General features: G+C 42.1%; 1 protein-coding gene across 2 annotated transcripts in view; it reads left to right on the top strand.

Moving 5' to 3' along the window:
* The first annotated feature begins 1,802 nt into the window (after positions 1-1,802).
* The window catches only part of LOC135261567 (glutamate receptor ionotropic, NMDA 2D-like), a 38,804-nt gene continuing 15,132 nt past the window's right edge, over positions 1,803-25,474 (top strand). Inside the window, exons 1-10 of one of the 2 annotated variants that reach the window (XM_064348019.1) lie at positions 4,870-5,068; positions 5,666-6,046; positions 11,161-11,873; positions 12,305-12,571; positions 15,389-15,717; positions 17,293-17,407; positions 20,062-20,267; positions 20,439-20,607; positions 20,853-21,006; positions 23,626-23,751. In XM_064348019.1, coding sequence (XP_064204089.1) covers positions 11,343-11,873; positions 12,305-12,571; positions 15,389-15,717; positions 17,293-17,407; positions 20,062-20,267; positions 20,439-20,607; positions 20,853-21,006; positions 23,626-23,751 — 1,897 coding nt within the window. In that variant the 5' untranslated portion in view covers positions 4,870-5,068; positions 5,666-6,046; positions 11,161-11,342. Of the gene's footprint in view, positions 2,207-4,869; positions 5,069-5,665; positions 6,047-11,160; positions 11,874-12,304; positions 12,572-15,388; positions 15,718-17,292; positions 17,408-20,061; positions 20,268-20,438; positions 20,608-20,852; positions 21,007-23,625; positions 23,752-25,474 lie in introns of those variants that run through there. The other variant, XM_064348020.1, reaches the window with a different exon arrangement.

Here is a 25,474-nt window from a genome sequence, read left to right as displayed (position 1 = left end):
ATGTGTTTTTAGGCAGAGAAAACATGCTAAAAGGGATTGATTTTGGCACTTGCAGAATATGTAATGTAGGTGGATTAACCAAAGTGTCAGCTTTCACTTCTTCAGCTCTCATTGACGAATACAGCACTATACCACTATGGGCCAACTGTGAAATCATATGCTACTGATTTGCTGCATCTTGTATCTGTAAAAGCTAAAATCCCAATGATACCCATACACCGATAATCAATGAAATGTCAAGGAAAAAATAAAATAAAATAAATGAATACACTCTTGCTTTCAGTGAAAATTCAGTGGCGGCATATTATCATACAATAATTCCTTTATTCAAATGATCAGCAGAGAGACCAGTAGTTTTATCGAAATGAGCAGCATCTCATCAGTCAGATTCATGTGACATCATAGAGTGATTCTGCTAACAAATGCAGTGATAGGAGTTTGCTCTCCTCCATTCATTGTATAATGATTTATCTGCATGCTCTGAATGAATATACTGTACTGGCAGGTGGCTGTTTAATGGCACCAGGAAACAAACAAAAAAGAAAAGGGAAAAAAAAATAAACAGGTAGCTACAGCGTCAAATTCCGAAACTCTTATTCTCTCTCTAAATGAGAAATTGCATGCACCCACATGCCTAAGCTCTTTGATGAATTGCCTGTCAAAGCTTATCTCATGAAAAACAAAATGGAAAGCAATATTGCAAAATTCAACCATTTCCCATTTTTTTTGCATATCACTTCCGAAACGCAACCTTTAACTAAACATGTGACGATGCAGGCATTTGGGTGAATGAGCTATAAAATCCAGAGAAGGAAAACCACTTTTACTTGACCAAAAAATATTGAAATCAGTCCTGAATTGTTGTTCGTAATTTTGCAAAACTGCCTTTGCCACAACCCGCATATTTCTTACAGTGCTGAATATAGCTCTCTGTTTAACCACCAACTGAGTATAATCAAGAAAATGCTAATTGCACTTCCCTTGAAAGACAGATCCTCTGCCCTGGGTGCTTTTCAGGTGATCTCCGTTTCTTTGAAGCCATGGAACTTGGCAGCGAAGGATATTGGTGGTTTGCTATCGCTGTCTCCCTTTAAGTGTACAGTGGGCACAGTCCAGCCAGAGTGTTTTGTCTTTAGATACCCGAGTGTCTCCCAATGCAGTTTTGTCACAAATTGAATTGGGCTATGGCCATCTTTGAACTCTGAGGTTGTGACTTCATGAACCGAGCTTCCCTTGAAGAGATCAGCCGTTTTTATTGAATTTATTTTATTATCATGAGCACTTGACTTCTGAGGTTTACAGCTCTGATAGCTTTCTCTCGATACAGTCTATAATAATGACATTTCTCTATCTAAGCGGCTTTGGGTGCAGAGCTAAGGTTTGATAGATCACTGGGCCTATGTGCATTTTCCAAATTGGGGATGTACACAAACACCAAAGTACTCTTAGACAAAGATCCTATGAAGATTCTTGGACATAGTCTCTGATATAGACCTATTCATAAAAATACACACACTTGTAGTAGCGCTGTAACAATAAAGTATTCTGTGACAATTCCGCAGTGAAGTTAACCAAAATAAACAAATCATGATTGACGTATTGGTTAATTAAATTATAATACTGACTGTTATGCACAGATGTTGTTAATGTCTGATACACATTTATTTACACGCACAGGGAATATGGGTAATTTGATTCATGCAAATATGTCTGCAAAATAAATGCCTTTGGCCTATTTCAGGCTGACATAATTGATGCTGTGCTATGAAAATTCCTTTGCAATATGTTTCTTTCTTTTTTCTTCTTTTTTTTTGAGAGAAGGGGAGGGAAGTTTTAATAAATATTTAGATTACATCGTCACACGAGAGAATGTGTCTATCCCTTCATTAACATTATTCCACAACGTTAAGTTTAGCATTCAACACGTGTCGCCAGAATGAAGGAGAGAGAGGTTGCTAGGTGACGGGGCGTATACTGAATTTTAACAAAATAACCGGGGAAAGGAAGAGAAAGGGAGGGAGAGATATAGCTGGCTACATCTAGCCAGCCACGTAGAGAGGTCGGGAAATTGTGAACGCGTAGTTAGAATATTTAAATAGCTACATCCATGTATTGGGGGGAGACCCGCAAATAAGAGTCGGGATTGTAAAGACTATGAGAAGGATGAAGCGGCTGGGAGAGAGATGGGGGCATTTTCGCGAAAACTGTAAGTATTCTTATTATTATATTTAATAATGTGATGCGTGATTGTATTTGGGGTTTACTTAAGAAAACCTTACACAGCTTAATTGTAGTAAAAACGTTACAATGCGGGGGACTGGGGATTCCGCCGTCGGCTTTTATTTTAGTATGTCGAATAGATTGCTTGCTTGTCTGATAGATGGATAAACGGCCGGTGTGCTAGACTTTGACCCCTCTGTCATTGATGCGCGTTCACATACTCCAGGGCTCTTGCCTCTAACGCACATACTCACATGCATGCTAACCTATGTACACAGCACGAGCAAATACGGATTTACGGGCGCACGCTCAACTTGCATTTTTAGCAACGGTCTTTTGACCGTCAAAACATCAGTCCCACCAAAAATGCTGCATGAGTGACTGTCTGAGTTGTTAGACTGCGTTGTACCTCCCTTTCATATGTGCCGGTATGTGTGCATCTGTACATTTAGAAATTGTCCTGCCTTTCATTTTGCGCACTTTGTTGGCATTTCCATCGTCTTTGGGTTTTTATGTGTACCGATATGTAAGCTGTTTGGTAGAACAGGTAGGCTATCTGTGAGGACCAATTAGTATGACAGACCGATCTCTGCATTCTAGAAGAATATGTGGAAATTCCTTAAAAGACATCAAAACTTTGAATTGCATATGAAATGGCTAACCATGGGACAAGCGTGTAAAAATTTAGCCGAATAGAATCGGTTGGTTGACGGGGGAGTGACAGGTAATTGCTAGAAGTGAGCCTTAACCAAATAGTACGCTGTGGTTTTTACATTGTGTACAAATAAGAAGCCTCACAGCCATATTTTATAACCAGTTAATTTTCACAACCCACACAATAGAGTAAAATAATTCCTCAGATATAATTTACTCAAATATACTGAAAGCCAGACATAAATTGAGCTCTATATTGAGCTCAAAAGCATGGCACAGATAATGATATTGCATGAACATTTTGGTGGATGTTCCTGTTGTGCACCAACATGTTAAACATGATACGGACAATTGTCACATTAATGTAGCAATTACAAGGTGTAGCTTTCAATGGTGCACTTGTTTAGTTTATTAGCTATAGGATCACATAGTCCATCTTCAATTCCCACTGTAGTCAAACCTGAAAATGCAGGCTCAAACCTGTTTCTGTAAAGTGGTTTGCACATTGGTGAGATGGCTGTAGATGTGTTCTGCTGTGCTGTCTGCACATTCCTGTCTTTGTCAACGCTTGCTGCTGACCACCAAATATATTTTCTGATGAACAACTTTCATAAACTGAAACTTCGTAGGTATTTGTGGTTTATAGCTGGTAAAGGTAAAACTGGACAAAGCATCACAGAATGACCAATTCAAGACTTTGACATGGGTAAAGATACTACTTTTCAAAAATTCCCAAGGATTAATATTAAAAGGTGCAATTGTTCTTTTCATGTGCACTCTGTTGATTTGCCTGCTTATTGAGCTGTAGATTATACAATTTGCTTTGTTCATGGACATCAGTTGTTACCAAGTGCTATGATCCAGTGATGTTTGTATTATGTGATAGCCCACACAGGCTATTAACTGTATCAGTGTATCCATATTCTATAAATATCAGCTGACCTTTGCAGTACCTGATTCCTTCCAGAAAACATATAGCATTTTTGCCAGGTATGTTAAGGCACACAATTAACATTACAAATATTCTCTTAGTTATGTAGTAATACAGTATTATATCATCATATAGTAATATATGTATAATCCATTCTGGATATTCTCACTGGAAACATTTTGTAATCACTAAACACAGAGCTCTGGGTCAGGGTTTGCCCTGGTGGTGGGGAAAAACTGCTTTGGTACTTCCTACCATTATGGTTTCTCGTCTTATCTCAGCAGTCTGTAAGAAGCATACAGTGTGTGTTTGCTGAATTACAGATTTTACGTTTAGAGTATGGTCATGCAGTATAAAGCTAATTTTTATTTTGCCTTAGTGTGTATCTATGTAAATGTGGCTTCTGTGGGGATAAATCTGGCATAAACCAATATAAATCACTAAACGAATTTGGTCAGTCAAGAGTTGTCAGTGCTGTATAATAATTGGCAAATATGTAAACACATAGGCTACATATAAAGATCTTCTCTGCTTCACTGAATCAAATCCATGATAAGGAGTAACATTAGAGCAATGTTCTCATTACATGCATTTGAATAGTTACAAAAATGTACAAATGCTATTCCAAGAAGTCAACCAACGAATTGATCTACCGACTTTCATCATTGCAAGCCTTTCTTACTGATTCCCAAGGTGCGTGTGATGGACTAAATTGCAGCACTCTCCCCCCACTATGTTTCTGAAGTTGTCAGTCCAATTTTACCTGTCTGGTGACTTGGCTTTCCACTGTATCTTCATCAGATCCCAGGATCAGTTTCGCTGAGCAGCTAAAGGCTGTTAAAAGGAGAACTCTCGAAAAAAAGAAAATCTCTTGCTCATAACCACACAGTTTTCAGGGCTTACAAACTGTTTACCAGTAATTCGGTTTAAATTTGGTGCATGTCACAAGTTGAACACACATCAAGTCAATTAGTAGCAATTAAGAAGTGATTAATTAGATAATGACCATCCAGCCTGAGTTGATTTCAAGCTAATGACCTCTCACATTAGCTGAATGGATTTACCTAGATCATTCGGACAATGAAAGAAAAGATGACATTGAGAAGCCCTTCTCTCGGTAAACATGTTCAGAACATAGTGTACTCTGCACAGATGGGTATCATATATTTTGCACAAACTGTCTATTTTCAGAAGACATTCTCAGTCCAGTCCATTGTCAGTCCAATACAGAAGACCAGGCTAAACAAGAGATGACCCTAACTGGTATTATTTATTTTTCATCATAATGATTATTCGTTTTCTCTTTACATTGATATATGTAAAGAGATTTAATGATTTTGATGTCAGAAATGTAGCTAAATTTAAACTACATTTTTAAAGTTAATTTTCAGTTTAATGTGTAATATTAAAATGAATTAGATTAAAATTAATGATAGAACAGGTAAACACACGTGGTCAAACATATTTAGGTTTTGTACTGCTGTTTTCAGCTAATTAAAAAAAATACCATTTGATATAATTGAATAGATGTTCCATTGCAAGAGATTTTGTTTTGTAATATTCCGCAGTGCCATCTTGAATTTCTGTTTCCATTATTCTTTTCTCTTAATGGCCTAATAACTCAAACAGACAAAAAATACACTGCTTGACAAATCACATTTTATCATTGGTAAATATGTATATGTTATTGGCATAATATCTTGAATTCTGCTGAAGGAAATACTGGATAAATACGTGTCTGTATCTGTGGGTACTGCACTGTGAATAGCCATGCAGTCCTGCATAATTAGTAATCATTAAATGGCTAATTGGGATGGTCCAGGTACCTCATTGGAATAATTGTTAATGATTGTTCAACAGGTGGCTTCATTGAGGAGGTTGTATTGGCCTGTCGCTGGAGGTCTGAATTACAGGCTATAAAATCCTGTTGCTGAAAATACACTGCCCTACCCAGCAAAGTTTGTCTTAAAGAGCCTATCTGACAAGTGGGCTTATTTAGCTTTTAACCTTAATAAACCTTCATTTAAATTCTAATTTTTGGCGGCAGAAGAGGACAATGGAACATTGTAATTGACATTGTCACGTTTCTGTGACCTGACAGATGAATGCATTATGGTGCTAATGAGATAAATAGGCCAATTGTGGACATTTATACTTTGGTAAATTAAATAATGACTGTGGCCTGGGCAGTAAGTAAGAGTTTCATTTTGCAGCCGGCGTATTCTTGTGTCACCAGAAAAGGTATAATAACATTTCATTGTACAAATTTTATGATCCAAGAAATATTCCATGTGCTATACATCTTTTCCACTGACTGCATCATCATGAGCTCTTTTATAAATCTGTCATAGAGTTGGGCCTGCAGAGAAATAAGTGGGCCAGAACTTCCGGGATGGGCATTCACAATTGAGTGTGGTGGTTCAGGAAAGATGAATGGGTGGGCTAGGATATTATTTTGGTGGCTGTGGCCAACCCTGGCCCACCCATCCCTACACCAGTGGTGTCGGGAGGAAGTTGCTAACCTTCCTGATTTTATTTGTTGAGGTGCCTATGCTGGTGCTCATACTCGTGCTCAGCAATGACTTCCGAAAGGCCGAGCTCTAAATCTGAATTAGAATGTGTATTAAATACAGAAAACAATAAAATTACAAATGTGTTTAAAATTGTATGGACCCATAGTAATTCCAAAGAGGACTATCCTTACAGCAGTAGTAGCCAACTACTTTCTATCTTATTTCTATTTCATTTTCATCTATTTCTATTGTCATATTTAGGTTATATTCAGTGTGTTGTTACAGTTTGACACTTCAGTTAAATTTTCTACTTAGCCACATGCTAAGACTGCTGTCTGGCAAATACATCACTTGGGTTGTTCAAGGCAAGATATGTCAAACTATACCCTGTAGTGTTGGAACAAAAACAAAAATCTTTTTGAAAATAAACATAAAAATAAATAAAATGAAGAAGACTGTGGCAACATAGTCCGTTGTAGCTGTGTTTTCCATTGTTTAAAAAACGTGTCTTTTATGTGACAGTTTAACTAGCAGAGTTTTGCATTAATGTTGTGTTCTTCAGTGCTATTGACTCTCGGACAAAATGTTGGCAGGTTGCACCCTAAGAGTGGTTTTTATAGACCGGAGTCAATGTGGCTAATTGTCTTAGTGTCTCATATATATGGGCATTCTTATTTGGTAGCCTTTTTTTTACAAGAATGAATAAATAATAAACAAATAAATAAGTAAAAACTGGAAGTTCTGCTAACATCTCTTGGGATGCTGAAAAATGACTTCATAGCCCTGTTTCACTGTGGAGGTGGAACCAGGCTGGCCCACTGAGGGAAGGCTTGGCAGTGGAATCCGTTATTAGTTTTGATGTGCTGACTGGTGTCAGCTTTGCCCGCTGCATTGCTGGCTCCGGCCTTGTTGCACGCCAGCTGTGGGCCGGGCTGGTAGGCAGTGTGACTGGGTCTGCAGTGCTGCTAAAATCTGAGACCGAAAGAAAGGAGGAAAGGAGGATGCTCTCCTTTGCTGACGGCACGGCAAACAACCCAGATTGATCCAAAGCGGTGGGGTCCCACGTGCTTTTTGGAAAAAGCCCCTGTTTGGGTTGTAGACAGATTCCAGGCTAGTCTTGCTCTCAACTGGGTAGTGAAATGGAAACGCAATCACACCTGTACCAGTTCAACCAGCTGTGGAGCCACCTCATGCTAGCCTGGTTCTGACTCCCATGTGGAAAAGGATAATTGATCCTATGATGGAATTTGCAAGATTGAAACACTGTACTCTTCTGTGGGTTCTACTCTTGTTTTATTTTTCCTCATTTAAATTATTTAGGCTCTGATATAACTGATCTTTGGAATTGTTGCATTGCTACTGGTATGTCTACACGTCAAAATAATAAGAAATCAAACGGGGTGTGATACTGTGCAAGCGCTATCTTTTAAAAATGATTATAATAGTGCAGTGTGCAGTAAAACAAAATCATGTTGGAGTTTGAAATGTCCAGTTCATTGTATTTTAAAAAGGCATGCTTAGAAATTCTATGATGAAAGAAAATTCTAGTACCCAGTTTCATCAGAGCCTTCAAAGAAGCTATTCACATAACTTTGCTGATATGTATGTATAAGTGATTTATGTAAAAATAGAAAGTTCAGATGCAGCCTAATGTGTTTCTGTCTATTCTTGCTCAGTGACCAATCAATATTTCTCAGCCTTTGTGCTCAGTCTTTTCCTCTCCTCATTCTATCCCTCTACCCATTCCATCCTCCTCTCCGTTCCATCCATATTTTGCCCTGTATTTAGCTTTCTACTTTTTTCTTCCCTTTATTCTCTAATTCCTTCTCTCCATGTCTCTCTCCCCGTCCACCTTTTCCTGCATCTCAGTTCATTTCTGCTTTTTTACCCCTCAGAGAAGTCACTGGGGGTCAAAGGGCAGTGGAATGTTAAACTCAGAGCTGGGCTGGCAAAGCACCTTTGATGCAGTAACATTAAGAAGTGATGTCATGGGGAAGGGCTACATGAAAGGGCAGTAGAGCTAGGGTGAGTGGCCCAATTGAAAGGGGAATGATGAGGGGAGGATGCTACAAGAAAAAGATGTATATTGAAAAGACAGCTGCGAGCATTCAGTAAGGGGGTTAAGACCTAGGAGCAGGGCCATGGCAGCAGCTGGCCAGAGGAAAAACGCAGGCTAGCCTGGTTCTAACTCCACAGTGGAAAAGGATAATTCACGCCATGATGGAATTTGCGAGGCAGCAACACTGGCTCTCTCTGAAAATAGTGGTGCTGCTGACAAGATGTCTTACAAGACAAAGACATTAATAATTGTCAAGCTCAACCCTCCAGTACTGTAAATGAATAGACTTCTGTGGATATTTCTGTCTTTGTTTTTCTCCTCCTTAAAATCATTTAGGTTCTGATGTAACTGATCTTGGGTACTATTGCAGTGCTACTGGCATGTGTACAAGTAAAAATAATAAAATTCAAATTGGATGGGTGTTTTACTGGGCAAGGGCTATCTTTTAAAAATGATTATAATTGTGTAGTGTCAAACAAAATCATGTTGGAGTTTGAAATGTCCAGTTCATTGTGCTTTAAAAAAGCAGGCTTACTAATTTAATGATGAAAGAAAATTCTAGTGCCCAATTTCATCAGAGCCTTCCAAGAAGCCTATTCACATAACTTTGCTGATATGTATTTATAAGTGATTTATGTAAAAATAGAAAATTCAGATGCACCGTAATGTGTTTCTGTCCGTACTTGCTCAGTGACCAATCAATATTTCTCCGCCTTTGTGCTCAGTCTTTTCCTCTCCTCATTCTATCCCTCTTCCCATTCCATCCTCCTCTCCATTCCATCCATCTTTTTCCCTGTATTACACTTGCTACTTTTTTCTTCCCTTTATTCTCTAATTCCTTCTCTCCATGTCTCTCTCCCCGTCCACCTTTTCCTGCATCTCAGTTCATTTCTGCTTTTTACCCCTCAGAGAAGTCACTGGGGGTCAAAGGGCAGTGGAATGTTAAACTCAGAGCTGGGCTGGCAAAGCACTTTTGATGCAGTAACATTAAGAAGTGATGTCACGGAAAAAGGCTCCATGAAAGGGCAGTAGGGAGAGTGGCCCAATTGAAAGGGGAATGATGAGGGGAGGATGCTACAAGAAAAAGATGTATATTGAAAAGACAGCTGCGAGCATTCAGTAAGGGGTTACCAAGGAGCAGCTGTCCAGAGGAACAAGCCGGCCAACCCTTTTCTCTACATTTGCACTCTAAAGCCAAGGCCTGCCTCTCAGTATTGTGCAATCTTCAGCGACTGAAACTTTCAAGAGGTTTCTCCTCACAAGTCCTTGCTTAAGATTCACTATCCACTGAAAAGCAAGTGTATTATCCATGATGTCTATATTAATTATCATAGAAATGTAATGGGTTTTGACTCTGAATGGAGCTACTCTGTGGCCAATTTATCACGTGAGGATTAAAATGTATTATCGCTAATTGAAAGCTTAGGTAAATACAATTAGAATGAAAATGTATTGATTTATAGATAACGTTTGAGTGCGACAGCATTTCTACACACATTTTAAGTAAAGAAGTAATGGCATCTTGAAGAAATATGCATTTTCCTGATAATGTTATTTTTAGTTTGCTGACATAGAGTGCAACTATATACAACGTTTGAATGGCCTATTAGCTGAATTTATGAACAGCAAAACTGCTTTTTTTATGAGGTTGTGAAATTTTGGGCCTTTTTTTCCCCAGCATGGTAGAATCTGACCAATTTAAAAGATTATGCGTTATGTAACGATTTCCTGTACTGAATGATCTTGTAGGTTGAACTGGCTTGCAGAAAGAGTCTATTGTTTCCGGCAGATTTGCATCTCTGCAGGGCGTTCAGGTTACAGGCTGTGATTTTGTTTTTGCATTTGCATCAGTAATCACCGTTTTTGTGGTAGGAGGTCTGTAGGTGGTCCCGCGAAACAGGAAGACTCACGCCGTGTAAAACTACTTGGGAATTTTCTTGGCTTTTCTGTACTTTGCGTGCTTATACATAATGATCATCATTTAATCTGTACAATTAATCACTTGTGACTGGAATGTTTGTTATAAAGAAATTGGAAAATCGAATATCTCCCAAGTTCCCAAGCAATTCTTACAGTGGTATAAAGACCTCCTTGGCTGAGAATCTGTTCATTGCATGCACTTGGGTGGTAGTAGATAGAAGCTGTCGTCCATTACAGCTGGTCCTCCATCATAATTCCACCCCCTCTCCATTTTGTAACATAAAATTCTGGCCTTGCATTAGTAAAGTGTGCTATTAAAAACAGGGATTTGTGCATTTAGAATTTTCATATTGGTTCATGTGATATGAATATTTTTGGTGAATCACAAAGGACACCTCTTAAGGGACCTTCATGGAAATTTTTAAATGATGGAATAATGAACGTTCCTATTGATGTGTGTGTGTGTGCGTACGTGTGCGTGTGTGTGTGTGTGCGTGTGTGTGTGTGCGTGCGTGCGTGTATTTGTGTGTATGTGTCTGTGTGTGTGCAAGTGTGTGCATGTGTGTGTGTATACGTGTGCATGTGTGTGCACGTGAGTGTGTGCATGCACGTGCGTGTTGGGTGTGTGCACTACCTTAATCATTGTATTTCCCAAACAACCATTATGTCAGTGAATTGTGTTAAGAGTTGTGTGTGTATTTGTGAGTTATCTTAATGGCTGTTGGTATAGCTCATGCCTCATAATAACCCCCTTGTCTTTGTCTCTGTCTGCTGCACACTCTCTATTTCTGTTTTCTTCCGCTCTCTCTCTCTCTCTCTCTCTCTTCCTCTCTCTCATGCTGCTCCTCATCATCCATCTCAAGCACTTGAGCGTTCTTCTCCTCTCTCCCTCCATCCCCCTGTTCTGCTTGCCTGTAATCCTCGTCGCATCGCAAGCGTTACGGTACCGGACTCCACCCTTTATATATAAGCATTGCAGCCCTCTGCCCCGCCTGCTCTCTGCCCCCCCCCCTCCCCCCTCCCCTGCCTGCTCTTGTCCATTCCTATGGCTTTGAAACCCACCCTCTCTCTCCTACTGGCCATGCTGGCATGGACCGGGTCTGTCGGCTCCTCCCCCGCGCTCTTGCACCGCCCCCGAGAGAGGGACCGAGACCTGGGCTCCGCCGCGCACTTCAACATCGCCGTCATCTACTCCGGCTCCTCCCTGCACCCCGAGGGCGTGGCGGGCGCGGCGGGCGCACCGGGCGGCAGCAGCCGGGCCGGCGGGGGCAGGGTCCCGTACCCCGGGGTGGATTTGGGGCGGATCTCCAGCAGCCACGGCGACAGCGTGGTCACGCAGTGGGGCTTGGCCAACGTGATCTGGCTGGCCATTAACGAGAGCAGCCCGAGGAGCCTGCTGCTGCAGCTGTGCCAGCTCCTGGCCACCAGACCCCTGCAGGGCCTGGTGTACGAGGAGGAGAAGCCCCCCCGGGCCCCCAAGGGCCCCCTGGCCCCCTTGCTGGAGTTCGTCTCCGCTCAGACCGGGCTCCCTATTGTCGCTGTCGGAGGTGGAGCTGGTTTGGGGAGAGAGCCGCAGGTAATTTTTGGGATGTTCATATTTTTTTTTTCCCGCAGTGGTTTTAGGTTCAAGCTGCACTGTGTGGGTCTGTGAAAGTCTGTGGTTCTGGTTGGTGTTCGCGTGTCTGTGCATGTGTGTGTGTGTGTGTGTGTGTGTGCCTGTGTTTATGCATACATGCTATCTCTGGTGATTTGTGGCTTAGTTATTTTTTTGGGATCTACAACACCCGGTGTAAACCTGTCTGTATTTGCTGTGATTATTCATGGGAACCAGAGCTAACTCTTTCCTTCCTTCAGCATCGATTATTTATTTGAAAATTAATAATGCTGGTTCTGCCCATGATGCCACATTTTCATAGATTGAATAGCCTGCATGGGGGAATACTTTCAGAATAATGTATTTTTCATGGTCTAATATTAAACCCCATTTCTCCATCCAACTGACTGCAGGAGAGTGGCTCCATCTACCTCCAGTTCAGCTGCTCCACAGCCCTCCAGCTGGAGGTGATCTTCGAGGTGCTGGAGGAGTACGACTGGACCGCTTTCTCTGTGGTCTCCACCCGTCACCACGGCTACCAGGACTTCCTGGCGATGGTGGAGGGGCTGACGGACAGCTCCTTCATCGGGTGGGAGAAGAAAAGCATGGTGATGCTCAACATGACAGATGACCCAGGTGGCGCGCGCACCAGGAGGCTGCTGAAGGAGAACGAGGCGCAGGTGAGCAGTGCGAATTCCCTGAAGCGTGGGCGCGGGCTTTTGTTCTAGCCTAGCACAAAGACGCCGGAATCAGCTAATAACCAAACCGTGGTCTTCATTCAAGACCTCAATGTGTTGAAGCAGGTGTTTTGGTGCTGGGCTACGCTGAAAGCCTGCTCCTTCTCTGACACTTCTCAAGTAAGACTTGGATAGGATTGGACATCTCTGCTTTAAAGCATTCCCCTTCACTCTCCGTACTTTTCCTCTCTGAGAGGGATGCAGTGTAATTCCCCATCCCTATATAATAACTCATCCCCTTTCAATCTCATTTTATCACCTGTGCCTCCATTTGCGCTGAACAGAGTTTAATGTTTCACTTAGTCACTAAATTGGAGTGCACATGCTTTTGACAGATGTTGAGGCCGAACAATACAAATGCCCAAGCAGCATATCTAATTTCAGGGCTGATTCCCTTTTAGAAGTGTTTAAAGTGTTTCCTTCCTTTTTCTTCTGTCCATTCAAATCAGTGTTCAGACTTCATTCCTCGGTTACTGTTGTCCTCTCGATGCCTATGTTCACTGCATCAGTTTCTCTTCAGGACACCATGTACATACAGTGCTATGCCTCTGACTACGTGTGCTAATGTAGTGTTGTGTCCAATAATTTTCTGGTTGTCTACTCTAAACTCTCGCCTTTCACTTAAGTGTAAGAGGGCTCAAGCACATGGGTTCTGATTTCTCGGTTGCCTTTGTATCACATTGGTGTGAAATTAGATGTGAGGCATTGGTTAAGTACTTACTGATTACATTGTTCTATAGTCCTCTATGTGTATACAGTATATAATATTGTATATAATAGGCTATAATCCTGCCCAGAATCACATAGACCTATCCAGCAAGAAGCTAACTGAAGACAGATTGCTCGTGTTTTTGTTGGTACAATGAAGCTGCAATGTCTCCCGTACAGTGACTCTATTTGGACTGCCGGCCCAAATAGATTTGCCCCCGCCCATAAAGATTTTTTTGTATTTAACGCAGACTCAGGGTATTTCGAACACAAATTTAGCAGTGTTCCTAACACCGTGAGAATGCGGTATTCCGAACATAGGGAAGTAGTGTAGTTGCTTTGTCCTTTCCTCAATAATTATTGGTCCAATTCACTTCAATAAAAGTGGTTTAATGTCCCTGAGAGCCAATAAGCAACCACAATCATAAACATTATTCAGAGAAAAACTGCCATTGAAGAGCTGTCATCTTCTGCATTGAGAAGCTGCCTCCCCATGTTTTGTTCGTAAATCTACGTTAGTTGGCAACGCACCATACTTCATATTCATTGTTTTTTCTTTCAGATGACAAAGTGACATGCAGCTGACTGTCATTTCACTGTGCAAACTGCCTGTCCCTCCTCTCTCCGATGTTGGCAAATCCGCTTATTATTTTTTGGGCTTGTTTTAGTTTTGGTGTGTGTATTTTTGGCCTTTTTTATTGTTTGGCGATTTGGGATAATTATATGATTTTCTCATGTTAAGACATCGGGAGTGCGGATGCCCTGTCACCCTTAACGAGGTTCAGCTTGTAACAACCAATCGGGTGATAGAGTATACTATACAAGCTCCCGACTAGATCTGGTGACGTTACAGGCGGCAAAACACAGCGGGGGAAAAAACATCATACACTGAGCTACCTCCTGATAGGTCAACGGGAATTGAAACACAGAATCGGCTCGCATTACAAATTTGAGCCGACTGTGCCCAAATTTTTGTGACATGTCAAAAAATGTCGGGAAACCCGTAAATCAGTTGCATCGGTTCGGAATGGTATCTCATACCTTGCGAGCTGCGACGTTGAGGCCTAACGTTTTTCTTACGATTTGGTCCCGATCTGAAAAGAACAATCAGGAGCCCGCTACTCGGGTAGTGTGAAATCCCACTAGCTGTTGTGTTTTCAAATCAAGCCAGCTGTCTCCCTCCCCTCGCCGTGCCAAAGAGCCGCCATCGTTTGTTAAAATGTGCCAACAGCGAGAGCCGCGTGGAGTGGGTTGGAGGCAATTCCCACCTTCTCCACAATTCCCACAAGTCCCACCATCCCCCCTCCCCTCCCTCCTCCCTCCTCTCATTCGCAATCATTCACCAACCCTCCAAACACACACAAATAAATTTTGACCACCACGAATAAATTTTCAACCTGTGGGACACGCTGCGAAGCCCGAAATATAAAGTAATCACGGGCCCTCTCTGTGTCTGGCCAGCAAAATACTGCTGGGATACAACCCCACAAAGCCAGTGCTAAATGTTTCATTAAGTAATGTGCAATTGCAAACATCCTTGTATCTTTCTGGTGGATTTAAATGCCATTTAACCACATCAGCAGAACATTTGGAAAAAAAAACAAAAACCTTTTCTCTCACAAAAGCTTTTTGTTTTAATAGTACCATGTTGTTTTTTAGGGAAACAAGCTGACAAAATGAATCCACAGGGGTGTGTAGCTCCAGCAGCTACACCTCCTGTTTGCGAAGGATTTTTAATATAACTCACCACCTGTTGTGAGGAACGTGGACTACAGCACTTCCTGCCCGCAGTACATTTGTCACGGGGCATGCTAGCGAATCCAGCTCGTTCGGAGTTGGCTAATAAACAAACAAGCGAATGCCTCCGATTCGTTTGCATCTCGCATTATCCCCAGGATCCCCATTTCCACATCGGCGAGCTTCTGCATGGTGCGGATATGGAACATCCGAGAGAGTTCCTTATGTGCCCACTGCTTTTGAAGTCCCTGCTGAGGAGGTGTGTGGTCTGTCTGTGAGCCTCTTTAATTCTGCCCCCCTCTGACCCGGCGCTAGGTGCGTCTGCTGTACTGCTCCCAGGAGGAGGCCGAGCTCATCTTCAAGGCGGCCTGGGCGGCGGACCAGGCCGGCCCCTCTCACATGTGGTTCGCCGTGGGCCCGGCCCTGGCCAACCTGGGCGTGGAGGGGCTCCCCAAGGTCCTGTTCTCCGTGAGGCCTCAGGGCTGGAGGGACGAGCCGCGCAAGAGGATCGTCAAGGGGGTGTCGGTGCTGACCCACGGAGCCGTGGCCCTCCGGAGGGAGTACGGGGCGTCCAGGGGGCCCTACTTCGCCAACAACTGCCAGACCGACAGCAACCAGACCCGGAGGGTGCCTGACAGAATCAGGTGAGGAGCGGCGGGGGGCCGTGAGAGACTTCTCTCTCATCGACGGCCTCGCCAGCTGCGCTGATTGTTTCATTTAATGAGCTGACAAATGGCCTGAAATTGGATTCTTCCATGTCATGTTGTGGCTCTCCATGCTTTACGCCCGCAGGTGTATATCAGATGCGACAGGCAGGAGAACTGCTCTGCTCGAGACCTCGCTGTTTAACACTCGGCGTAACTACTGTCTGTATTAATGGGTGATTAATGCTTCTTCACAGCAATTCCCGGCTTCCAGAGCTGCACCAGCCGACTAATTGCGCCGTCCAACCCAGTCGGGCTCGGCAGCGTTTGTTACACTACGTACATGTGCGGGTTTTTACAGCCCTGGCTTCAGCAGCGACTCGGCCTAGCCGCGTGTTTGTGTCATTTGTCCATGTGTAGGCCGGTTCAGCCTCACTAGCCGAATTCCTGCGCTGATATGCAATGATGGCCGAAGTCAGTTTTTGGTCGGCTTTGACTTTGTAGCCTGCGTGTTCTGTAACTGAAAAGTCTCTGATGTACAAAGACAGCTAATACAGAAAATGGCGATTGGCAAACAGAACAGGAGTAACTGAGTGTGGCTTCAGTGACTGACTAATTGAGCAACTGACTGGAAGTTGGAAGTACTATGGGTGATGCTGTGGCAAATCATGCGTTAGCAGTGGTCAGGTCACAGTTAGCTTCAGTCTGGACGAGCAGTGCAGTTGCTGTGTAATGACGAGAGAACTGGGCTTGTGACCCAAAATTTGGGGCGTAAAATTTCGGCTGGGGCACTGCTGTTGTACCTTGAGCAAGGTTAGTTTACTGGAATTATTTCTTCAGTAAAATATCAAAATGTAAGAACAGATTGTATTTTTAAAAATAGTGTAAATTGCTGTGGATACTTGAGCATCTGCTAAACGCAGATTTGTATATATGATTATAGGCAAATCCCTACACTAAGGATGGGTGCTTTAATGGGATGGATCACTCAGGAGCCCAATCATGAGGAAGCTAGAACACTTTTGTATTTTTCACAGTGCGATCGAATGGTAATGGTAATTGCGTGGGAAAGGCAGAGGCTATAGTGAATGCACTCATTTCTCTTTTACTTTGTTGACTGTCATTTCTGATTCCATGCAATTAAATGGGTAATATAGGTGGCCTACTTGGGCCTCGATTGAAAAGCGCGAATGCATGCAAGGATACAAGAATTTAATTAAAATCTGTCAAGAGTCCATTTCTGAAAGCCGACTCTTGACATGCTTTATTTCATAAAATCATTGTGATTGAGATTTTAAAAAATCAAGATGCGTTTGCCATTTCAATTTGGTTTTACTTTTTTAATGCATTTATAATGTTTACTCTTTATAGCAAGTCTGACACCTTTACTGTAGTCATAAAACAGGTGATTTATCAATGGACTACATGTACCAATGATGTGAAAGACCAGTACTATGCAAACAAGACATTCTGCCGAAGCATCATCTTATTTAAATGTTTTGATTGATTCATTCGGACATTACCAGCATGGTAAATAGTTCACCTAAAACTTGTGCTTCTGTTTCTGCGTCCCAGGTATTTCAGTAACATTACTCTGGCTGGACGAGATTACTCCTTCAACAGTGACGGCTACCTGGCCAATCCATCACTGGATGTCATATCCCACGTGCCAGGAAGAGGCTGGGAGGAGGTGAGAGGAGAACCTCGCTCGACTCCGCGCACACATTTCAGCATGACACATTGATGCATTGAGCTGCCCCCAAACGCAGAGGCATGTCAAAATCACTGGTAAAAAATGTGTGCGGTTTCTGCCCGTGCCTCTTGTCTATTATATAGTGCATATGGTAGTATTACGCAAAATGCTAATGCAGGCAAGTATGAGTTGCACTGTTATTCACAAGCAGCAGTTTTAATCTTACGGTGTGTGACGGCACCACGTTTTATGGGGGAGGCAGGTGTGCCATTCCGCCGAATTACACCTTGCCGGTGTGGCATTCCCCATACCTATACGGCACAGAGAGTTTGCCGCTTTTCAGGGTTTCCTTCAGAACATAACCACAATGATCACAGACTCTCAGCCCTTAGAAACATTAACTTCTCTACCTTCTGACCTCATGTAAACATACCGAATTCACAAATAAATTCACATATAAATATTTGTGCATTTTCAATGCTTTTTATAAGTTTTTGGGATCCATACTAGAAGGATTTATGAGATGCTGCGCTCAGTGTCTAGCCAGCTAGCCTGCAGGATTAACTGACTTGTATGTAGTTCTTCTGAAAAACCCGACCAATTAACCCACTGGAGTATGGACTAGCAGGAAAGCTAGCATGCCCTGTGGCCCTGCTGGAAGAATTCAATAGCTCTCTTGTGCATGCGTGTCAGAAAAGCCGCTATCTCGTCGTCTGTGTTTATTTATGCGGCAAACGGACGGGACCAGGCTTATTTCAAATCCACTCACTTAGTCGTTTATAGACCGTTTTGACAAGCGCTTGGACTTTTTATTTTTATTTTTGACTTTGTCAATTATTCTAGCCTTGACCTAAAGGGATTTAAAAAATCTAGTTAAAAATGATTTTGAAAGTGCCTTTCTCTGGGCATTGAGAAATCTAATTGGGGCTTTTGATGTCCCGAAGAGGTCTGGCCATTTCCCTGTTGGCACTTGCAGTTTTCACATGCAAGGCGCATCTCATTGAATGAAGTGTCTAATGGATGTGCGCTAAGTGGTATTTAACTTGATGATGGCTGACTTCATTTATGTAATTGGTATTAGCAAGGTCCCCACAAACATGAAAGCATCTCAATAATTTGCTTAGTTAATCTTCCCCAAAGGGATCCCAGGTAGAAAATACCTCTTAAGTTTAAACCCGCTGCCGAAAAAGCTGCTGTTTTTATTGGTTCAGTTTATCTCAGACGTTCGAGAGAAATCGGGCGCTAACTGTTGCTACACCGCAGATTTGCATAATTTGTGGCTCGCGTTGGAAAACGTGATTATGCACGGTGACTCATTTCATAGTGTTTCATTTAAGTGTCTGTGTTAATATTCAAATGCATGCCTATATTTTTAGTTGCTTTGCATGCTTTGGGCGTTGGTATAGTGTAGTGGTTAAGGGTTGGCGCTTGTAGCTTAGAGGTTCTGTGTGCAAATCCCAGTTGTATATCTAAACTGAATTGCTCTAGTAATATCGTAGCTGTATAATTGGAAATGTTCAAATCTATGCTGTGTACGGTGCTCTGTATAATTTTTTTTTTTTATCAAGCGCATGAATAATTTATTGTAATAATAGTTACTGAATAAATCATTTTTTTGAGAATGTAACGAATACACTTTGATTCAGTTGATGGAGATTTGGTAATATTTGAGCCAGTCCACAATTATATGGGCCATTTAGTTCAGCAGGGATTATTTGATTATTCTGATTGATTTTTGGCACTGTGTTAAAATGGTCTTTATATTATTTGTAGACTTCAAACCTTTGGAAGCTTATTCATCCGTATACTGTCCTTACCGCTGTAGCTTGCATATTGATTTCATGAGCCCTAATATGAAAGTACTCAGCTCTCATATTTCTCTCTAGTGTGATTTTACATTTGGCTAAGAGTCCAGGCTGTTATGATGACAAATTTGGACCACAGTCATTTGCTTTTGCATGCATGCAACATACAACATGCAAAGCTAGGATCTGATCTATTGATTTGTCGGTGCGTATAAAACGAAAAGGCATCCTAAAATGCATTAGAAATTGCTTTCTGGACATAATCCCAATGTTCCGTTCTGTGTCTGACACAACAGTGTTTTTCTTACTGACATTGCCATTCATATAAAACCTCTCCAAGCGAGACTGCTTACAAATAGGTAACATTAGCACTTATCTGAATTTCCTCATGTTCCATTGATTGAATATCTGAAATAAGGTAGCGTGATTGTTAAAAATGTGCCTTGGCTCATCCTGTTATGCTTATATTACAAGACTCTAGCAGTGTTTTTCTTATTAAAAGAAAGGCCTCTTGCCTGTGGATAGTAACTGTAACTTTATGGTTGCCTTGCTTCAGGGCCTCATTTAATCATGATGGCTGTTTTCAGTGATAATGATAATAATAAGCAGACCTATACGAATATATTTTATTTATATGGAGCCTTTCCAGATTCCAAGGACACTTTACACAGTAATAACTAGAGAAGGGAAGTGAACAGTCATCAGCACAGTAGACAGAATGAGTAGAAGCTGATGTTGTGGTAATGGTAAGGGTGGTGAAGTCTTTTGTGGTGTTTGGCATGTGGCCATTTTGTGTATCTTGGTGATCCATGCGCCTCTTTGCCCCTCTGTCCCCGCCTCCCCCAGGTGGGCTGGTGGGAAAATCGGGTTCTGAAGCTGCGGTACCCGGCGTGGTCGCGGTACGGCTCCTTCCTGCAGCCCCCGGACGACGCCCAGCACCTGCGAGTCGTCACCCTGGAGGAGCGGCCCTTCGTCATCGTGGAGCCCGCGGACTCCGCCACCGGCTCCTGCATCCGTGACTCTGTGCCCTGCCGGCTCCCCCTCAACACCAGGTGGGGGGGCGTTGGGGGGAGGGGGGGGGGGGGAGAATGGTGTCTCCCACTGAAGTTACCTGCCTGCTACAGATTTCTCTCTCTTCACTTGTCTCTGTTTCACATTCTGTGTCTCCTTCTGTCCTTTCCCTGGTGTCTTCCTCTTTTTTTCCTTCTCCCGTGTTAACCCAGTGTGGTTTCGGAGGGCGTGGTGCCCATGAAACAGTGCTGTAAAGGATTCTGCATCGATGTCCTTAAACGATTGGCCAAAATAGTGGGCTTCACCTACGACCTTTACCTGGTAACCAACGGGAAGCACGGGAAGAATATTGACGGGGAGTGGAACGGCATGGTGGGAGAGGTCAGGGGTCACTGCCTCTTTTTAAACCCATAGGTTTATTAAAGAACACAGCTAACTCTTACTGGGGATGCTTGGTCCACCTCCAAATATCTTTTTACATCTCTCTCCACCCATAAGCTATGACACACTTGTGTAAAATCTGTCCTGCATGCCATATAATGACAGTTTTCCTGAGAGATACTGCACGTGATGGCAGCCGCGCGTGTGTTGTGCTCCTAACTGTGGCTTCTCCTCCCTCCTGTCAGGTTGTGTACAGGCGCGCTGACATGGCTATTGGCTCGCTGACTATTAATGAGGAGCGGTCGGAGGTGGTGGATTTTTCCGTTCCCTTTGTCGAGACAGGAATCAGCGTTATGGTCTCCCGCAGCAACGGCACAGTATCCCCATCCGCCTTCCTCGGTAAGTATAGCCCAGATTAAGGGGCTGTTTCGGAAAGGGAATTCTGCAAGTGCACCTTGTTACACGCTAGGCAAGACAACAGGGTGTATTATAAATTTTAAAACCACGCTGCTGCACAATAATAGGCTTTCCTCTCCTTCCTCTGCTTTGCCCATTAGTTTATAGCCAGACAAACAATGTCCTGTCCAAATGCTTTTGCTGGTTGTCAGGTTGATTGACGACCCACTGGTCAAGTCTGGCTGATTAAGTTACCCTGGCAACACTTGCCTTGGAGACTAGAAGAGAAGCAAGGAGTGTGGATGGTGTTATTACTAGATTAGCTTTTTTCCTGCTATAATAGTGGGGTTATACTTGATTTCAAATTAATTCTAATTAATTTTAGACATATTTCATTTAAATGCCAAAAATATATGTATGCCCTGTTACTTCTGTAGATATTTTCTGGGTTTACGGAAGAATTGCCAGATCATTTTTGTTCTAAATTACTCTGAACTGCTTAAAGATTCCGCTGACTTATGGAATGGTTAGCCGACTTTTTAATATAGTTTTAAAAATCATTCAGGTGGAATGTTCCCAATTTCACACTGGCCTGTACAGGGACGGCCAGATTGAATGTTTTAATCAGGCTGGCTGAATTGTTCCAGATTTCATACTGAACTACAGCAAGCTTGCCAGATGTGTTTTTTTTTCTTAATCAGACCGGGTGAACCTGTCCTTAATTTATCGCTGACCCATGGCAGGGTTGGAGAACTGCAGACCTCAATTAAAAATGTTCTGCTGGTTCTCCTCTGTGCTGAGAATTTGTAAAAATCATGAATGTGCCTCTCTTAAGAGCAATAATCTGGTTTAAGAAAGGGTATTTGTATTGGTACATAATGGAAGTTTGGCAAAGGGAATGTATTTATGAGAGCATAAATGTTTGAATTTAATTGTTTGACACATTTGGTTAATTAATTTGAATGGTTTAGCTTTAGCTCTGGGACCTCCGATTGACAGATGTTACTATAATCGTGAGTGGAGTTATTTGTTTGGTGCATATTGATGTTTGGTTTGCTATTTATTTTTTGCTTATACTTGATTGGTTAGCTATAAAAAATATGTTGGTATTGAGGAGCTTCAGGGAGGGAGCTGCCCAGGCAGGGAGAGCTTCAGTCAGGAGAGTGTTACCCATGTCATCAACCAATAGCGATTCATCTGGTTGATCTGGTTCGGCACCAAGTTTGTAGAGGATGTGTGTGCATGTGTATGTGTGTGTGTGTGTGTGGCATAGTACTAATTGTTGGAGGATGTTAACAGTGATTGTGTTTTTATATATAAATCAGTATATATAAACACCCTCAAGCACTTGTCCTGTGTCAGTGTACTTTAATGTGTTCAGTCTGGCAACAGCGTTACAGGGGGAATTTAAGGACTGTGTTTAGTCATACTTTTGGTCATACTGTTTGTCATTTTCATTTCATTTTTCACACAGTAGCTACCATCTTAAGATCTATTAATGTGAAAGCTGTGAGAAAAAAATCAATTTTAAAGGGTGGATCCGAGGACTGAGTTGCATATTGGTTGTCACCAGTACAAAGAAGAATAGAGGCAGTGTACTCTTGAAATGCAAACCCACTGTCACCAGCGGCATTTTGTGAGCTGCAGTGTTTTTACTGAATGAAGTTGAAATGAAAAAAAAAAAGACAAGCAAGTGTTTTGTATGTGATTTATAGTTTGCAGCTGCGTGATGAAAGCTTGTCAGTGCGCCTGGTTGTGATCTCTCGGATGATCTGCCGACAAGACTCTTCTCTTCTGTTGTGCTCATACGTAGTCCCTCTTGCTCAGATACTCAGGGGGAAAAAAAGGTTGCCAAAAAGTTGAAAGCTGAAAACCTGCTGCGAAATTCTTAGACGCCTTTACTCGCGGGCACTCGTCTGGCTGTTGGTTTTTCTAGCGAAGGCTGTGACTGAAATTTTTGGTTTCTGAATTATGAGCTCGTGTAGATAGCTGGAGTGCTCGATGACAGCTTTATTTAACGGAGAGGTTTGGTGATAGCAGAAATCCGCCGAGAAGCTGAGGGGATGCTAAATGTTCCTTTTCCACCTTAATACCTTTCGGCTTGATGCTTGTCACATATTATTAAATTCTCCGCCTCCACTGACTGTGTTGTTGGTTTTGTAGTATTGCATCATTTAGCCCTCAAATACTTCTGAGTTACTGATTTCCAGTTTACTGCAGTGTTCTTAGTTAATGTCATATAATGATTTTAAGACCTGTTCAAATGACCATGGTTTCTCCAAGCAGCCTAAGCAGCGGAATGGCTTTCCAGGCAAGGCTGTCTAAAGCCCCTTTAAAAACCCATTTAAATGTACTTATCACTCATTGTTGCCTTGCTTTTCCCCTGTAATTCTATCTCTTTTATATACTTGTGAAAGTATTTTCCTTCTGCAAGTTATTTCAATTTCTTCCTCTTTCCATTTAAATGGAAAGTGTTTTGAGTGCCCTGTATGAAAACTATTGTTGCTTTTTTTACTTTAGCTTTTTTTTTTTAAAAACTCTTAACGAATTTCAGCCACCGTACATTCCCTTCAGCACCGTCGCTGAGTGCCTCTCTCACTCCTGATGGTCCTGACATTTCAGAGCCCTACAGCCCAGCCGTGTGGGTGATGATGTTCGTCATGTGTCTGACGGTTGTCGCGGTGACCGTATTCATCTTCGAGTTCTTCAGCCCTGTTGGATACAACCGCAGCCTGAAGAGTGGAAAGAGTGAGGATAACATCATCATTGTCACTCCTGTTTATTATACAGTATTGTTTGTACCACTGCTATTATAGGGATTAAAGATGTTGCTGTTTGTGTGTGTGTATGTGTGTGTGTATATATATATATATATATATATATATATATATATATATATATGCAATGAGCTCCATGATGTTTGGGACAAAAACATATTTTTTATTGATTTGACTGTGTACTGTGCTTCACATTTTTGATTTGGAATCAAACAATTCACATGTGGTTAAAGTGCAGATTCTCAGCCTTTATTAAAGGGTATTTTTTAAAATATATTTTGGTTTTACCCTGTAGAAATTACAACCCTTTTTATACACAGTCCCCCCACGTCAGGGCACCATGATGTTTGGGACAAATGGGCTCACAGGGGTTTCTGATTAGTCCGGCATGTTAAATTGCTTTCTTAGTGCAGGTTTTAGAGAGCTTTCGGTATCTAATCTTGATTCAAGGCTTTCGATTGCCTTTGCAGTCTGTTATTGGAGTTTGTCAACATGTGGACCAGAGTTGTGCCAATGAAAGTCAAGGAAGCCATTATGAGGCTGAGAAATAAGAAAAAGAAAACAGTCAGACACATAGGCTAAACATTAGGCTAACCCAAATCAACTGTTTGGGACATCATTAAGAAGAAAGAGAGCTCTGGTGAGCTCAATAATTGCAAAGGGCCTGGAAAGCCTAGGAAGAGTTCAGTACATAAACGAAAGGGTCTCAGCATAATGAAGAAAAACTCCTAAATACCTGTCCAACAGATCTGAAAGACTCTTCAGGAGGCAGGCGTGGATGTCCTAGTGATTACTATCCACAGAAGACTTGAGTAACAGGAATACAGAGGCTACTCTGCAACATGTATACCACTAGTCAGCCACAAAAACGGATAGCCTGGGTACAGTTTGCTAAGAAGTACGTAAGAGAGCCTGTAGACTTCTGGAAAAAGGTCTTGTGGACTGATTAGAGCAAGATTGACTTTTATCAGTGTGATGACAAGAGCAAAGTGTGGAGGCCAAAAGGAACTGCCCAAGATCTAAAGCACCCCCTCATCTGTGAAACATAATGGTGGGAGTGTTATGTTTTGGGCATGTATGGTTGCAACAGGTACTTGCTCACTTGTCTTCGTTCATATGTAACTGCTGATAGCGCAGCAGTATTCTGAAGTGTACAGAAGCATCGTATCTGCTTAGGTTCAAGCAAATATCTCAAAACTCATCGGATGGTGCTTCATCCTACAGCAATACAATGATCCCAAACATGGGATCATTGTATTGCTGAACTGTTAAACCAGCAAAGTCAAAGCCAAAAATGGGAAAACTCTTGACTGACCAAATCAGGCACCTGGTCTGAATCCAGTTGAATATGTGTTTCATATGATGAAGAAAAAAATAAGGCTATTAGCCCTGAAAAAGCAGGAGCTGAAGATGGTTGCAGTACTGGCCTGGCAGAGCATCATCAGGGAAGATACTCAGCATCTAGTGATGTCTATGCGTCTCAGACCTCAAACAGTCATTGCATGCAAAGGATACGGATATGAAATCACAAAGCACTAAACATGACTACTGTCATTTACATAACATTAATATGTACTAAAGATTATGGTGCCCTGATATGGGGGCCAATGTATAAATAGTCATTTCTACATGGAGAAACCAAAGTGTATAAAAATATACAACTAAAGTTGAAAATGTGCACTTTAACCACATAT

This window comes from Anguilla rostrata, chromosome 8, assembly GCF_018555375.3.
Source record: "Anguilla rostrata isolate EN2019 chromosome 8, ASM1855537v3, whole genome shotgun sequence".
Lineage (NCBI taxonomy): Eukaryota > Metazoa > Chordata > Actinopteri > Anguilliformes > Anguillidae > Anguilla > Anguilla rostrata.
This window is presented reverse-complemented; position numbering and strand designations above follow the sequence as displayed.